General features: G+C 49.5%; 1 protein-coding gene across 6 annotated transcripts in view; it reads left to right on the top strand.

The window, feature by feature from the left end:
• DAG1 (dystroglycan 1) overlaps window positions 1-17,174 on the top strand; it is a 49,522-nt gene that overhangs the window by 18,744 nt on the left and 13,604 nt on the right. For 4 of the 6 annotated variants that reach the window (XM_040076266.2, XM_040076269.1, XM_040076271.2 and 1 more), the window contains exon 2: window positions 15,279-15,688. In XM_040076266.2, coding sequence (XP_039932200.1) covers window positions 15,407-15,688 — 282 coding nt within the window. In that variant the 5' untranslated portion in view covers window positions 15,279-15,406. Of the gene's footprint in view, window positions 1-1,286; window positions 1,406-8,346; window positions 8,368-15,278; window positions 15,689-17,174 lie in introns of those variants that run through there. The other 2 variants (XM_040076268.2, XM_040076267.2) reach the window with 2 other exon arrangements.

Here is a 17,174-nt window from a genome sequence, read left to right on the forward strand (position 1 = left end):
ACGTTGCTGATAGAGAGTTATCTTTACGAAAAGTGAAGGCACATCTGCCCCAAGCCGCCTTATCAGTTTTTCTTCAGATTGTTGCTTGGTTTTATGAAAGAGCAGTGGAAGAAAGAAATAGCTTTCCCAAGGAATAAGCACAGTGAGAATAAGGGAGCAGACACAGAGTAAAGATCTCAGAAACATTCCTTTTTCCAGCAGCAAAACGCTCTTTTCAAACTCTGCTCACAGGCCACCGCCTTGGCTACAGGGGGCTTGGGAGGTGCTGCTTCCAGGTTTTAGAGCAGCTCAGCAGCAGTTGAAGCAAGGATTGTGATCCCAGTGCCATTCCCAGCGCTACCTGACTGAATCCTGCCGGGAACACCTTGCCCTGGCCTGTGGACCGTGGCAGCCGGCCTGCTCCCGCTGCCCTGCCCGGCTCCCGACGGGAAGTGGGTCAGCTGGTGAGCGATGTTCCCATGGAGCTGCCTTCCAGGGGAGTTACCGAGCGGGGGCTGTGCCGGAGCAGGGTGTAGCAGTAACCAGGGAGCAGCACGTCCAGATGCCATGAGCCCCACAGCACATTCCCGAGGAGCTGCCTCCCACTTGCAGAGATTTGGCCAGAGCTCCCTCCTGCAGGATTTTCCCAAATCAGCTCCCATTTGGAGTGGATCCAGGCTCATGCTCTGGGTGTGGGGTGGCCTCCTTTAGCTGCTGGGGCAGTTTTTCCTCCGCAGGGCAGTGTGCAGCAGCGATGGCTGGGTGACAGCGCTCACGCTACCTGCCACAGACACTGTTTGGAGTCGAATTTAACTCTTGAACTTAACTGCTTGCACTGGAGTTTCCCATGCCGAATTTCCATACTCCATCCTTGCCTCAGCCTTTGTTTCAGCTTTTCAGCAGAAGCAGTTCAGCCATTTCCAAGAGTTAAACGATTTTTAAAAAAAAATTTATTTTGTCGGTCTTTAAAAACCAAACAGCCCCTAACTGCTTGCATTGAGAGGTCCTTGAGTGGCACAAATGCTGCATGGAAGGTTGGCAGCCCCGGGCTCTGATTGCAATCTGTATGCTATCTCCCCTCCCAGCAAAATGCCCAGTATCTTCTGGATCTTATCAGGTTACAGGGTCTGCGAGGCTCCCAGTTCACCGGTGCTTTGTAGGCTGGTTTTCATAGATCCTATCCATCCAGGACCTCCTCCAGCCCGGGGCCAGAGGGACTGAATCCAGAGTGGGAGGGAGGTGCTGCCTCTCCCACTATCCCAGTGCTGGGAGCAGGATCAGTCTCTCCTGGGCTGCTTGCTGACAGTCATGGCTGGGTGATGGGCTCGCCTGTCTCAAAGGCAGATAGAAGCTGGAGTAGAGGTGGAGAAAAGCAGTAAGCTGTGGTACTTGCTGGGACCGGCTCACGGACAGCCTTAATTCTCAGGTATTCTGTCTTTTTAACTCATTATTTGCAGCCTTGAGGTTTTAGGTGTTGCCTTTGTTACTTAGAGCAGCATCATACTGTGTTGGGAGAGGGGGATTTAGGCTCAATCTACAGCAATGAGCAAAGCTCCTGGCTGACATAAGGTCTTGAGGAATAAGTGAGAGGCAGTCTGGCTGTTGCTGCCTGCAGTAAGAGGCATCATCATTACCTTTGGAAGAGTTTTTTGATTGTGTGTGGAAGGTGTTTCAGAGCTGTAACCTGGATTTGTTTGGTCTAAACAGTTGACTGTGGTGATGCTGCGGTGTGGTCCCTGATCAGAGAGCTGCTAAGTGAGTGCTTGGTGACTGTAACTAATAAGCCGGGTTATTTTTGGCATAGCATCTCGGCTTTGTAAGGGATGGACCGAGCTGCTAAAACCACATTTTTCCCCTACCACCCCTTATGAAGCTCAGAAGAGGCCAATCCAGAGTTGCACTTCAGAGAGGTTGTAGAGATCCTGGTTGTGGTGTAATTAGTTTATTTTTGACCTTTAAGCCCTGCCCCCCCAGGTGAGGGAATGGGGATTGTGACCAGGCTTTATAGCTAGCTCAGCTGAATTACTTCTAAGTTCCCTGCCTACATCTGGACCATTCTGCATCCTCCAAATGCTGTACGAGGTGCAGCAAGGTCCTGCAGGACTGACCTGATCTCATCCTTGAACCAACAATTGGTTAAGGACAATAAGCCAAGGAAATACTGTATAACCACTGAAGTTAACATAAGCAAAGCAAAGCTTTGGTGCATGTCTTGGATACCTAATTTCTGCGCTTGCCACCTGGGGATTGGAATTGCTCTCCGGCTCTGGAGCCTGAATGGGATGTACTGTGATAAGCAGTTTAATTGTTTCCCCACATCTGCAGCGGCTCTGTAGAGCGAAGGCAGGCTGAACGCACCTTCAGAGCTCCACAGCCTCCCTGCAACTCCAAGACTGCCTTTTTTCCTCCAGTGCTTGTGCATCTCCCTCTACAGGGCCCACATGCTCTCATTAAACTGTTTATGCTCTCCTGTGCTGTTCAGTAGCAGTGAGCCCTCAGGTTTCCTGGGAAGTGTTTCAGACTTACTGGGATATGGGTGCAGCCATAGGAATGTGACTGTGAGAACAGCAAGGATAGTCTAGTGGATGCTAAGTAACAGGATGCCCTCTTAAACTAATTACTGGGTTTTGGACATGGCATTAGTGATGAAGGTCAGGCAAGGGCTGAGCCGAAATCAAAGTGAGAGTAACTTGGTGGGGGGTGGATTCAGGAGTGATTAAGGACAGATGCACTTGTCTGCTGTTACACAGCCTCGGGAACGCTTGGGACTGTTGTGGGTGGCTGTTGGCTGGGAAGTGGGGCTGTTGTCTTTTCTCTCCCGAGGTCATCAGCACAGAGTGTGCCTGGGGCTGGGCTCTGCTCTGTTCTGGGTGCCCCAAGGCAGACAGGGTGGTTCTGTGGGAGCAGAGCTCCAAGTAGTGGGAAAAGGGGCGTTGAGGCGCTGTTGTTGCAAAGGGTTACACAGTCGGATTATGTCTAACTTGGCTAAGACACGGAGAGGAGAGAGGTTTTTGAGTGTCCAAAGCACACACAGTGAGCAAGAAAAGGTGATGCTTGGCTCAGAGAGGATCAAACCATTACAAAACGCAGTTGAGTGCTGGTTTAATTTTCCTTGTTGCCTCAGAATGGCATCGAGCTCTGTTTTCCTGGGGCATACATTGGAACTCTGATGACTTTGCCCTCATTCTTGGGATTCTTGCAGAAGGAGATATCCCATGCTCCACAGTGTTTCTTTGCACTGGGAAAGAAGTCGGTACAGGATCTGTCCCATCTTATTCCATTTTTTCTCTTTATAACTTAAATTCATATTTTAATCTGCCCACTTCAGTTGCCACAGCTGCTGTCACTTGCATGTCAGTGTGCAGCTGTGAGTCTGTGCTGCTGTCCCTTCACAGCCATCCAGATTGTCACCTAGGAAGCTGTGGGACACAGTGTCAGTGGGCTGGGCAAGCAGCTTTGGTCTCCTGTGTAAAGATTGCATTGCAAATCAAAATAGAGGGATGCGGCCTGTGCTCACACTATTTGAAATACATTGTAATTTAGGGGGGGAGGTTCCTCTTAAACATGTTGCTTTCAACATCTCTGACCTGTACAAGATGGAGGAGGGAAAAATTATTGCTGTGGCTGAACCTCAGGGCCATTTTTTGAGGTCTGATACCAGATACTATGCCAGCCAGTTAACTGTTGCAACTGTGGTACACTACACAGTCTCTATGGCTGCTTACAGAAGGAAAACATAAGTTTTCCTTGCCTTGTCCTTGCAGCCTCTCTCCCTCCTCTTTTTCCTGTGAATGCTCTTTACCCAGTTTGTCCTTGGGTCCCAGTTTTGCATAACTTGTCTGGTGTCTGAGCAGGACAGTTTGATCCTATTTTTATGTCCTTTGGACTTTTTTGTCTGTGGAATTTGGGATCAGGGAATGGCAGGATGTTTATTTTGGAATTGCTGCAGGGGGATTGCTCAGAGCAACCCTTGGAACTGCTTTGTGTGAGAGAGGAGCAGGTTATCCTGCGCAGTATTTAGTTAACCTGGCTTTGTGCAGTCAGGGTTGTTTCTCTGGCCTTTCTTGCCCAGATCTTAAATGTATGATTCCTGGTTTAAGTACTGAGCTTGAGCTATGGCTTAATGTGTCCTGTTATCTGTATGGATGGGGAAGAATGTTAGGGTTTTTAAAAAGCCTAAATCTCACTGATACTCACTGCAGTGAATTAATCTGGTCTCGCCTTGAAATAATTGAACTTGTTTCTTGATTTCTCAATTCCAGAGCAGGGTGGGGAGAAAAGCTGGAACTATCTCTGCACCAGTGGACCTGTGATGAGCAGCTCGTCTTCCCTGCTCCTGGCTGAAGCCATTGAGGTTATGGTCAAAACCAGATGAGGGTTTTTTTATAATTACACAGTGTAATTAAACAACATAATTTAGTTCAAATATAATACAGTGAAATTAACGCAGCAGGAATGCGATGCAGGCTCTGTTAGTGTCTGGTCTTTTAAGGTGCTCATTTTTGCTTTGTAATTTAAATCAGTCTTCCTGCACCAGAGCATCTGGGAAGGAGATGGACCTGTGAAGCTGTGCACTGTGCTTCTGCCTTGGTAAGCTTGTGCTCTCTCGGAGATCTCTTGCTTTTGGACTTGCCCTTTGAAGGAAAGGGTGACCAGCTTGGGCCAGAGGTGACTGTGAGGAGCAGAGAGTGTCATGGAAGCAGTCGATCCCTTCAGTCCTGGTGTCCAGGAAAAGAAGGCATTTATTAAAACATGCACCCGCAGGAAGAGGTTATTCATTTGATGGCTTTTAGTGACTCCTGAATTTCTACTGGTTTAAAGGAGTGTGTTGCCCAGCTGGAAGCTGCTGATCTTTAGGGACTTAATTCTTCCTCCAGAAGATTTCTCTGCCTCTGCAGCATGGCAGCAATGCTGTTTCATTTTGCAACTTTCCCATTTTATGGTTGATGGTTAAAGTTGGAACATTTCTATCTCCTTCTGCCAAGAAGTGTTTAGAAGAGTTTTCATGAGAAATATTAAAAGTTGGAGGTCCACAGCTGATGCCCTGGCTGCTTGCATTAGTCAGTGGGGGGTAGATATATTTAAATGAAGAGCTGTGGCAGTCTTGCTAGCTGAGTAATAAATTAGGGCTGAGAAACTCCATGAAGTTGAATCTTAATGCCTTGGCTTGGAGTTGCAGGGTGGGGTAGTAAAGCTGATGGAATGGTGGGATGTTTCTAAACAGAATGTGCCTGCCCTTAGTTACGCTGCCACAAAGAACATAAATACTGCTGCATCACAGCTGAAGTGCTGAAAATGGCTTTTTGTTTGTGTTGCTTTCCTTGGTTCCTGTCTCCGTTTAATGTCAGCTATTGGTGCTTTGCCTCCCCTTGGGAGCAGCAGCAGGTAGGGGAGGGATCCAAAGCTTTGCCTCCATTCCTCTGCTTAGTGCCTGAATCCTGGCATTGTGACACCAACCTGTAGGAAATTATAGTGCTTGAGCACTTTCAAAGGACCTGCTAGAAATATTTCATTATCTGAGGAATTTTGTGGAATACCCAGAAGGTGATTATAAACCCTTGGAATGTGGCTGTGTCTCCACAGAGCACTTCAGCCAAACTGCATTTTGAGGTGACTGAAACCTCCACTGACACTTTCTTCTTTTCAGATTTGGGGTTGGTGCTTGCAGTCCTCAGGCTGTGTGTTCCTGGCACTGGAGGATCCCCTGCCCAAGCTGCCCACGCTTGGGTGCTCCTGTTTCAGTAGCATTAACAAAGCCAGAGCTTGCCTGGTCGCTGCAGTGCCAGCGTGTCCTAGGGAGGCCCAAAAGCTGTTTTAGTGATGAAAAAAATGTGTCAAAGCACAGGCAAGGGTCCTGCCATGAACTTTCTGACTCAAGTGTAAGGCCAGAGTTGCTGCTTCAGAAGGGTTTCCTTCAGAGCAGGATTTAAAAGTTTGATTAAGTTTCCCAAGAAGGTGATTTGCAGAACTGCCCTGCCTGTCAGTGTCTTTCATGTCTTTCCCCCCTCTGGTAGCTTCTGCTTGCTAATATGGCAGAAGGGCTTTTATACCTTATTTATTCAAATTAAATTAATAAAAAATAGATAACTGGTAGGTGGAGGAGTTCTGGCTAAAAAGACATTGAAGCTCACCTCCTTCCTCTCTGTGACCCATTCAACGTGTAATGTACCCCAAAATCCCAGATTTCCTGCCTTGCTGGTCTTAGGGGTTTATCCCTCAGGGTCCTTTTCTTTTTGTAAGGACTCTAGTATTTTTTAAGACAGAATGTCCAGTGGAAGCTTCCTTTCCACTTAGGATATTTGTTGTTTCTCTTCCATGTGGATTCTCTGAATACTCATAAGGGGTTTTGTTCAGCCTTTAATTCAATTAAGAAATCAAGCAAGAGACGTAAATCTTTTTAGTCTCATTGGTTTTGGTGCTCATGACTACAGCAGTAAAAAACATCTCCTGCATCGTACAGCTGAGCAGCTTAAGGGAGGGAGTGTTTTTCCAGGCTGAGATTTCAAGTGCCGCAGGAAATTTGTGGATGGTTTTGTCCCTTTGGAGCAAGGGCAAAGGAAAGGCTGCACTCAGAGGTGGTGGCTTGGTTTAAACCTGTTTCTGAAGCAGCAGAAACCTCCTCTTTGATAGAAACCCACTTTCCAGCTTGGTGACTTCTATCAAAGGTCATTACCAGGTGTGAATTAGACTCGGAACAGCTGGTGGATGGTGAGTGATGCAGGGGACAGGACGCACCGTGGTGACTGTCACACTAGCTGCTCCTGCACGTGTCCTTTGGCGCTTGCTGAGGAGCAGCCTGCCTGCTCGGGAACACAAGGTCGGACTCTGATACCTTGTAGTCCTCACATTTAAAAAGTGGCATCTTGTGTTTTACTTCTTTCTTGCCTTGTCTCCTGGTGCCTCAGCTGCCAGGCCAGTGTCCTCTGTTTATGTTGCCAAGGTCTCCTTTGCAGAATGAGTGACAAGTTGAGCATGATACAAAACTTTCCTTATTAAAGAGAGAGTTGGAGTCAAAACTCTTTGTTTTATCTTGGTGCCTTGAGTTCTGGTTTTTATTAAACCTTAGGAACTTACAAAACATTTGGGTGTGTCTGTGTGCGCACATGTGCGTGTTTATATAGATATATATACACACATCTGTTGTGTTTATCTTCAAAATATGCATTTTTATGGCATTTGTATGGAAAGTGATCTTAGTCCCCTCTTTTTTTTTTTTTTCCCCCTAAACTTTCTTAGTTTAATTTCCTGTGGATTTTAGTACTACCTTTAGCTTATATTCCCTTAAACACAGAATTAAATATTAGGATTTTTACACACTGTTGCTCTGTTTTCAGACAAAACTGTAGTTATAAGGAGAGTTTTTAGGGACTTGTTCTGGCTGGCTGTGCACTGGAAACACAAGTGAAGCCAAAGCCACGGTACAGTACATGCCCTGAGGCAGGCAGACCCTGCTCTGCCCTGCTGCAGCTGTATATTTAGCCTATATGCCCTTTCCAATAACAGCCAGGAGAAGATGCCTGGAGAGGAATGCGAGTCATCATTTCCCCGAATGCCATCCCGGGATCGAGTGCTGCTTGAGCCAGAAAAGCTGCCTTGGTAACTTTGCCTTCTATAAAATTGTCTGCCCCACCCTTTTTTTTTTTTTTTTTAACCCGTATGAAGCTTAGGCATTCCTGTTTGTGACCCCACTGGATCCTTAAGAAAACCCATTTTGTTCGAGTTAGTGAGTTAGTTTGGCTTCAGGTCCTTTCATTAGAGGAGCGTGTGGGCTTGTTTCCCATCTCCCTAGTGCCCCAGTGCATCCCACTTTGTTCTCTTCCAGCTTCTTTCAGGAAGGATCCATTTTATACCTTTGATTCCCATCACTTTCCTCTGCCAGCTTTCCCTTGGGATGGGCTCGGCTCACAGGATGCAAGAGGTGTGAGGTGGCATTGTTGAAGCTGTCCCTCTGCTTTGGCTTGTTGGTGGATGTTTATACCCTATTTTTTCCTGGCTGCTGGCAGCAAGCAAATGGCAGTTCTACCTGGCTGCAATGTTTCTAATTACAGGGGAAAAAAAAGATCTCTGAGGCCTTCTAAATACTTGGGAAGATAATATCTGAGCTTCCTTTCAACTGAATGCACTTGAAGATATCATCTGAGTTGGCTGTCTGGGAGTAACAAAGTGGAGGAAGGGATTGATTGTGGTTGCTGAAACTTTCATCAAAGAGTCAAGAATGTTGCCTCGCCAAAATCTGCAGCTGCCGGTCACTGCCGCGGGTCAGGCACAGCAGACACTCAGGACACGGCTCGAGCACGGGGCAAGGAGCTCACAGAGCGTGCAGGGGGCCAGTCCAGCAGGGTGGCTGAGCATGGGGACATCCAGATGGCCTTCCAGCAGATCTGTCAGGTCAGTGTGGAAGTGCGTTATCAAGGGGCACTTGTGGGTACCATACTCATCCCTCCTGCTTCCCCCCCCAGGGCTGCAGGAGGCTGGGGAAGGTGCTGCCTCCGGAACAAGTCTTGCCACAGCATCTTGCAGAGAAAATGTGCTCTGCAGGGAAGGAAGAAACATGCTCCAGCTGCCAAAAGGGATCTGGTGTCCTTTGTGCTTCTGCTGCTGCTCTGCAGGGCCCCTTGCACATACCTCAGCAGGAGTGCCCTGACCAGGGGTTTTTGGGGCTGCAAGGCTGCTTCCTTCCCTGCACACCAGAGCATATCCTCAGTGCTTACCTCTTCCTGGAAAAGAAGTTTTTTTCTGGGAATGGAGTCCCCAGTTGGGGAAGGCAGTGTAGTAGGTCAGCTTCTGGACAGATCCAACACAGGGGAGAAAAGGAAAACCAGGCTCTTTGCATCTTTTCTCACTCTCACAGAGTGGTAATGAAGGTAGCAGAAAGCTTCCTCTCAGCTACAGGAAAGTGAAATATCTCGGTGCTTGCTCTAGCAGAATAAAAACTGCTGCAAGGTGTTGATGGCGGTGACCACTTCCCGCACAAGTGTCACAAAACTGCCTGTGGCCTCTGGGACTTGAAAGCAGCAGGTTGGTGACAGCTTGCAGGCGAGTTCCCCGTCAGCAGGAGGGTGCTGCTTGTTTCCCTGCCCAGCACACATTATTAGCACTGCTGTTTCCGGTTTGTTTGAGTTTTGTTTTTTCCCTTAGATTGTTTCTTCGTGTCAGGGTTTCCTGTTACTGACACCAGGTGTGCTGGAGACGAGCAGCACAGAAATACAAGAAGGGACCAGGATGAAAAAAGCAGCTCTTTTTGTTCATGTGTCATTTAGGCTGGGTGTCACTTCTGGGCACCTTCACCATGTGTAATGTGGGCACACCATGTTGAAATGAAGTTTTGGGTGAAGAATTGAGTACAGCTTGGTTGGTACCTCCTGAGCTGATGGTGTCTGGAGTGACCAGCTCTTGATGGCTGTGAGGGGGAAAGGGTGGAAGGGGCTCCAGGGGCCTCAGGAGCACTGATCTGGGGCTCCCCACACAGGCTGGGCTCTCAGGATCATGAGCTGCTGCTGCTTTGGTTTTGGTGCACATTGCCTTTGAGCAGGCAGCTGTGAGTGCAGTGTTAAGCCAGAAACTGCATGAGCTTGTTCTCCAGTCTCCGTGTAAGGCCACCATCTCTGGAGTGACCTGGTTAATGTTGTGCAGGACAGGATCCTGTCACTCCAAGCAATGTGGAGTGGGGAGCTCTGTCTGGTGGTGAATCTTCTGTCCTCTTCCTGGCCTGTTCCCTCATGGCAGATGCCTGCCCTGAGTCTGTGTGTGACCAGTGTGTTTCTGTGTGGTTGTTCTGTACATCCCTGTCTGTAAATCATCCCATGTGCAGCAGCATCTGGAGCTTGGGTCATCTGTGAATGTACACGGCAGAAGCCACTGAGGTTGGAAATAACCCCCAGAGGCGTCTGCTGCACTTCCATAGCCTTTAACATAGTCTGTTGGAAGGGCTGCTGCCTTTGTTTCAGGGTATGTCCGGAGCAGGGCAGGCACAGAAACAGTTTCCTAAATTTCATGCTCCAGGGTGTTCTTTGTACATGCTACATGTCAGGCTTGTAGGCTAGCATGCTCTTGGGCTTGAAGAGACTGTTAGCTCATGACTTGCTGATGGGCTGCTGTGCCCAGACACCCTGCCCCTGAGCTGTTTGTCCCTCCTGCCCCCCTTCCTGGACTCCTTCAGCACAGCGCAGACGTGCACAGAGCGCCAGCTGCCTCTGCCCGGGCCGTGCCGCCAGGCTGGCACCGGGGGTGCCTGCTGTCGTGTTCTGGAGCGGGCAGCACGTCCGGCAGAGTGCCATCTTTGTGTGTCTGGCCGGGGACGCTGGATTTCATCATTCCTGCTGCTCGCTGCCTTGACTCGCAGGCGCGCGATAGCTGACGGGACTTGCCCAGAGATCCTCCTGTGGAAACACGCACGGGAGATCTTTGCAGAGACAATAGCTCTGCTCTGCAAAGTTGCACCAAGCCTTTTTTGTCTGAGTTTGCTTCCTTAGAGACAGGCCACTTGTTTAATGCTCTCTTTAATGAGGATATGGGTAAATAAGCAATCAGGTAAGTGGGATTCCTCCTAACTCCTAAATACCTTCTTAACCAGAGTCAGGAATTGCGTGGCAGTTACTTGAGCTTTCTGCACGCTCGGCTCAGTGGCATTAATATGCTGGTGGTGATTAATTACTGCAGCCCAGTGATGTGATTGTGTGCTTGAGCAATTGGATTAGATGCAGCTGGACAGAGACTTCACTTTCACTGGTTCTTGCTGAAGTGGTGTCGTAATTGGCCACAGAGGAAGAGTCATTTCTAGGACAGCCACCCTCCTCTGGCTGGGATGCTTCCCCTGGCACCACACTCCTGGGTCTGTGATGGGCAGAAGGAAAGGTCTCTGGGAAAATAAGTGGCTGGGAGTAACTACTTTGTCCTGCTCCCAGTCCTTCCTTTCAGTCCCATCCTCTGCCTGTACTGTTCCATGTTCCTGGATGACAGAGGTACCTCCTCTGTCAGCAGGTCTCATAGCTGCATGGAGAAGGAGCAAATTCCAGCATTGCCTTGACAAGTCAGCATCATATCAAATGCAGCACCATAACTTCACCAAGCAGGCCCAGTTCCTTGGCTCTGCAAGGAGGTTTGGCACTGGAGATCAGGAATCAACCTTGGCACATGCAGCGAGTGCTAGGACTGAAGCAGATGTTGATACTGACTTTGATGTTTCATCCAACACTCTGAAGGCTTGAACTTGAAACCAAAAGAGCTCTCACAGAAGCAGGAGAATAAAGAGAAAGTCTGTTCTTTCAGAAGATCAGACAGAAGGAAACATCCTGAAATTCAGGACTAACCTGAACCTTTGTGTTTGTTCTGCAAAACTGGGCAGTGTAGATCCTGCTGGAAGGAGGAGCAGAGGGCCATGTGGAGGAGCTGGGGTGGTTTAGCCGTCCTCATAACTGGGAAGTGCTGTCTAAGTCAGTCAGCTCTATGGCCTGATGCTTCCCAGAGATCAGCAGAAAACCGGCCGCAGAATTCCATCTGTATTTGGGGTTTGGCCCTGTTTTGAATTTGTGGGAAACTCGGTGAAGCATTGAGGTTTTTGCTCCTGGAGAGCTCCAGTTCTGTGCCACTCACCGGTCATGAACAATGACCCGGAACACTGACTTTGTCCAAATACAGCTGGGATGATTTCTCAGTTGAGTCAGGGTTGTGCCCGTGGTAGTGCTGTGTGAGGTGGTGTGGGCTCTCAAACCAGAGGCACTAGGCAGGTCCCAGAACTAGCTTGTTCCAGCCTTGCTGCAGGTAGCATGAACTCTTCTGCAGCTGCATCTCAACCCATAGTGCTGGTGGCCAGTAGACTTGCAGAGCAGCACTAATGGCTATAGGCAGGGGATGTCCTGTCCCAAAAAGTATTCCACCTTGTTGATAGTCCATGTGGACCTCAGCACTGCAGGGTAATGCCTTGTACAGCTCTGCTGATAGCTGGAACCACCCTGCTTTTCCTCCTTCACACACTGTGAGAAGCTGGCAGTATTTCAGCTTCTGTCCATTGTGTGGTGAGGTGGAGCTGTGTTAAGAGGTTTGTTTTTTTTTTTTTTTTTTTTGGTGGCACAAGTTTGTTCTCAGCTCTTCTGTTTCTTCTTTGTTATCAGCTATTGAATTTCTCCTATACTTCCTGTGTCCTGCACTCCTATATGCTGAGCCTGTTCTTCTGTAGTTTCCCTAAAATTAAATTCTGAATTTGCAACCTGCAAGTATGAGCACATAATGGCCAGTCGGTGGGCTGAGGGGCACATATTGGCCAGTGTTTGCTGCCTGCTTTGATAAGTGTTTCTGAAATAGGTGATGACTTCATCTTCCTCTCCTGCTCACCCCAGATATCAAGAACCAGCTCATTTCTGCCCGAATGCTCCTCTCCATCCAACAAAAACGCCCCAGGCTGGATCACATCATTTGGCTGAGCAACACAGAGCTGTTCCACACTCATGCATGAGCTCCACTGCGGCGTGACAGGGCAGGGACCGGCCTGAAGCACCTCTCCAGGTGTTTTTACAGCCTTGTGCAGTTGTATACTGTATGTCTGGGGTGTCTTCCTCTGCCTGGGTGTGGATACTCAGTGCAGCAGTGAGAGGCAGTCACATTTCCTTGATAGCATCTTGGCCCCACGGCAGCCATGGGGTTGCTGCCACATTCCTCCCCCAGCTACAAGTCTCTGATCCTGCCCGTGCTTGCCGTACACATCAGGGCTTTCCAACAAGCAGCTTTCAGAAGTAGCTCATGGACAAGGCATCATCACTGCAGTGGCCATGCTCCAGGCTCCATGGAGGGTGAAGGTAGTTCTTTCAGCTTTTTAGGGCACAGTGCAGGGACAAAGAGTCGCCTGATTTCCCACTATGATGAGCAGTGACTTCCTCAGGTCCTCTTGCAGGTGTGTGCCTCACCTCTGTAGTTCATTCATGTGGCCTGTTGAATATTCTCCACCAGACATCTACTGTGGTACTCATTTACCTGCTGAGATGACTCTGCTCATCTGAAATCAACTGCAGTGTGATTCACATCCTCCTCTGACCACACAGGGAGCTGGTGGGAACAATGTGCCCTGTAGGGATTATGACTTGTCCTTATCCAGCAGCCACTTCCCGAGGATAAACTCTGGAGAAAGCAGCTCAGGCACCTCTCTGTGGGTGAAGACCATCCTGTGCTGGTGGTTTTTCACCCTGAGGGTGGTGAGGCACTGAATGGGCTCCCCAAGGAATGGTCACAGCCCCAAGGCTGACAGAGCTCAAGATGCATTTGGGCAAGTTTCTCAGACACATGGTGGGATTCTTGGGGTGTCTTGTGCAGCACCAGGAATGAGACTTGATCATCCTGATGGGTCCTTTCCAACTCAGCAGATTCCATGGGTCTGTGTTACTTTGCCTTTGGGAAGAGCCTGGCTTTGCTTTCCTTGTTGTTTCATCTGGTATATTCCCCTCCCAGTCAGCTCAGACACTTGGAAGCACGAGCAGCAGGGAGTGGGCTTTTTTGTGGCACTGACCTTCTTACCAGCCGTTCTCCCAGCTGTCTTGTGTTCCCAGCAATGTTATCCTGCCTCTGCCATCTCTTCTGCCTTTCGCTTGAGACAGCTTCTCCACAGAACAGCGGTCACATCAGGTATCTGCCTCGTGGATCCTGAAGCCAGAGGTTATTGCATTCAGCTCCTAATGCCTACTACCCACAGCCCTCTGTGCTGGCTGCAGCTGTGCCCTGGGCCCATTACCTTGGGGTGGGAGGTGTCAGCCCTTCTCTGTGTGGGGTTTATTGTGAAAGGCCCATCGAGTGTGGATGTGCAGGTCCTTACACACTGCCTCTCAGCTTCTCTAGAGCTCAGGCTTTAGGGTGAGCAAGCAAGCCTTGTCTCTCCTGTTGCTCCTACAGTGTCCTGTGGTAGCCTTAGACTTGGGTGCCTGCATGGGCAGACCCTCTGCCTGCTTCTGCAAGCCTCTGGAGGGCAATACACCCTGCCTGGCCACAGCACAGCGGGCAGCTGAGCCCTGTTGTGCTGCTCCCAGAGTTCTGCAAGGGCAAGAAGCAGTGGGATTTCCCTTCCCACATGGACTGGCTCCAGGGTCTCTTAGGACAGCCTGATGTGCATTAGTATGGTGCAGACAGAACAGGCTAAAATAAATCAGACTGGGAGCCAGTGGTTAGAGGCTGTGCTGGTTTGCTCTGGGAATTTGGAGCTACTTCTCTCTCCACCTGGGAAAAAGAAGTTGGTTCAAGGCATTAAGGAACCCAGTCTTGTGTATTCCTGGCACTGAACAACACCTGCTTGATCTGTATGTCTGTCCTGCCATCCTGTGTAACCCACCATTCCACTCATTACTGCAGATTAGTTACCAGGGGCTGTGCTGGCTGCAGACTGGGATACCAGAGTGGGCAGTATGACTTCCCTCGGGTCCCAAATGTCTCTATCCTATTCCATGAATGCATTGGTCTCCTGCAGGCAGCCTGTGAAGAGGAACATGGTGGCACAGATCTGTGACTGCTGTGGCGGAATGCAGTCCGGAGGGAGAAGTGCCTGGGGAAGCAAAGGAGAAACGATGGCCAAAGGAACAAAGGAGAGGAAGGAGATCCAGAGGAGCAGGGAGGTGGGAGCAATGGGGAGGAAGTGAAAGAACAAAATAACAAAGTGAGGGAGAGCTGGAGATGTGTCTTGGCACATGGGGACAGGTGAGCTGTGCAAGCAGGAGAGAGCTGGATGGCAGCATATAACACTGTGTGTGCATAGCTCACTCCAAAGTGATTTGGGGCTGCATGTTGTGGGCCCCCAGACCAACTCTGAACACACTAATACAAAAAGCTGGACCTGTGAGGAGACCTGGCTTGAAGACCAGGCTCATGGGTCAGGGGAGCAGAAGCATCTATCATGTGTCAAGCCATTAGGATGGCAGCTTTGGACTTCCAAAGGTTTCTTGTTATCTTTCCTTCTGGGTAACTGGCATTTAAATCCAGTGATATTCCAGCCTGGCTTCAGCTCACCTTGAAAGGTCAACTGTTAGTGTTGTGCTCAGTCTCAGCTTTGGTTGTATCTCCCCTGTCTCCCTACCTGTGGCTATCTCAGGATTCTGTGTGGAAAAGCAGGAGTATCTTGTTTCTCTGGAGATGCTGTATGTTAGAAGAAGAGCTTAGAAGCTCTTGTGCTCTCTAATGGTTGTGGTAACTTGCAGTTAAATGAAAAGCTGAGGCACAGAGACCATCATGGCCAGTAGCCCTCTGTCTGTTGCAAGGTCACTGTGAGTTGACTGGCTGGCTTTGGTATCTTAGTTAATGTGCTGATCGGATTTCCTCTGTCTAACCAGGTTCCCAGGACTCCTAGGATGAGGCTGCTGTGAAGGACTGGTGGATCCCCTGCCCCTGCTGTGGTGCCTGCAGATTCCCTGTGACCCCCATTCTAGCTGGAGCACCGTTGCCAAGGCTGCTGGGAAGAATGACTGTTGGATGCCTCCTGCAACCCCCAGTCCTGGGGAGGACTTGGCTCCCCGTGCTGCTGCTGGCAGCCTCTGCTCACTGCCACTGGCCCAGCGAGCCGGCAGAAGTGGTTCGGGACTGGGAAAACCAGCTGGAGGCCTCCATGCACTCGGTGCTCTCGGACCTCCGGGAGACTGTGCCGGCTGTGGTGGGCATACCCGACAGCTCTGCGGTGGTGGGACGCTACTTCAGAGTCTCCATCCCCACAGATTTAATTGCTTCCAATGGAGAAGTTGTCCAGGTGAGAAACGCCATTCCCCGAGGATCGTTTTCAGTTGTATTCGTGCAGGATCGAGCGTGTCACCCCACCAATGGGCTGGGTCAGGAGGGTGGCTGGGAAGCAGCCTTACAGATTTGTAGGACTGCAGAAGAAAGATATTTATTTTTATAAAAACTTAGTCTCGCGTCATTGCGAAGTTTCTCTCTTCTGTAACAGAGAAGATTTCTCAAGGATGACTAATTGGGTTTGTTGGCTGTATTTAAACTATGAGAAGCTCTGCCCCTTGAACGATGGGCACATTCATGAGGAGATGTTGCTGTGGGATCTGGGGAGCCACGGATTCCCTGGGACTGCTGCTGAGGCTCGGGGAGTTTGCTTCACTGTAGTAACAAAATATTGCCAGACAAACACACCCTCTCCTGCCAGCAGGGCTTTGGGCTGTCTGTGACACTGTCTCCCCTGACCTTGCCCCTAAGTTCCCTTGGGAAAGATGTTAGTCTTTCCCCTTATCTGGCTTGAACTCATGCCACTGGCACAGCAAGGGCCTAAAAACTGAGTCTTAGAATCAGTCCTGAGTGCAGGAGAGGGCTAGAATAGCCCAGAGGAAGGTAGGGACATGGCCAAACCACAGGTGTGCTCATTGTTCGTCCTTTCCTGGAAGAGTTTGCTTGGATCACGTGGGATTCAGAAAATTCTCTTAAAGAACAGAACTGTCTTCCAGTCTCAGGATTTCTTTTCAAAGAGCGTTATAAAGTATTATAAAAAGACAAGCTTCTGGTGTCTTGGAAGATCAGAGGGAGATGGAGTGCAAGTCAGGAGCAAGTCTGACATCTCAGTTTCTCCTTGAAGGCAGGTTTGGTTTAGCTCTCTGTAGTCACACAGTTATCCCAATCCTGATATGTGATCTGCTGGCTCCAGTGAGGGTGCTGGACCACAATGTGCCAGGGTGGGCAGAAAATCTGAAGAATGCAGCTGTCATGGACAGAGGGTCAGACAGGGGAGGAGGGCAGCGGGTGAGCCCCTGGCCAGAGGGGTCAGGGAAGGGGCCAGGCTGCTCTCAGTGACTCCAGGTTGACCCATGGCTGAGGGCCCTGCCCAGCCTCACCCCCAGCCTGTGCTCAGAGCACAGGGCACCTGTACAGCACTGGGCTGCCAGAGTCTGTGGTGAGCCCTAGAGCTCATGTTACAGAAATGACAAATTTGCGTTGGGATTTTGCATCCGAGTGGCTTGTTCTGGTGTTGTCTGATAGCTGCTTTGATGGCAAGAATAAGTGTCAGTATTTATGTAACACCACAGCTTCCTCTGTTGTCTTTTCCTGGCACAAAAGTCATCTGTGATAGCTCAAGTGGCTGCAGGAGAATAATAATGGATTGTTTCCAACCCACCTGATGGCTTCAAATTGCATCTCTGCCATGTAGATGTGAGGTGTGTTGACCAACACCAACATGCCTGAAGAGCCTGGAATGGACTGGGCTGCAGCAGGACCCAGCAGCTGCTGGTTGTGTG

This window comes from Hirundo rustica, chromosome 12, assembly GCF_015227805.2.
Source record: "Hirundo rustica isolate bHirRus1 chromosome 12, bHirRus1.pri.v3, whole genome shotgun sequence".
NCBI lineage: Eukaryota > Metazoa > Chordata > Aves > Passeriformes > Hirundinidae > Hirundo > Hirundo rustica.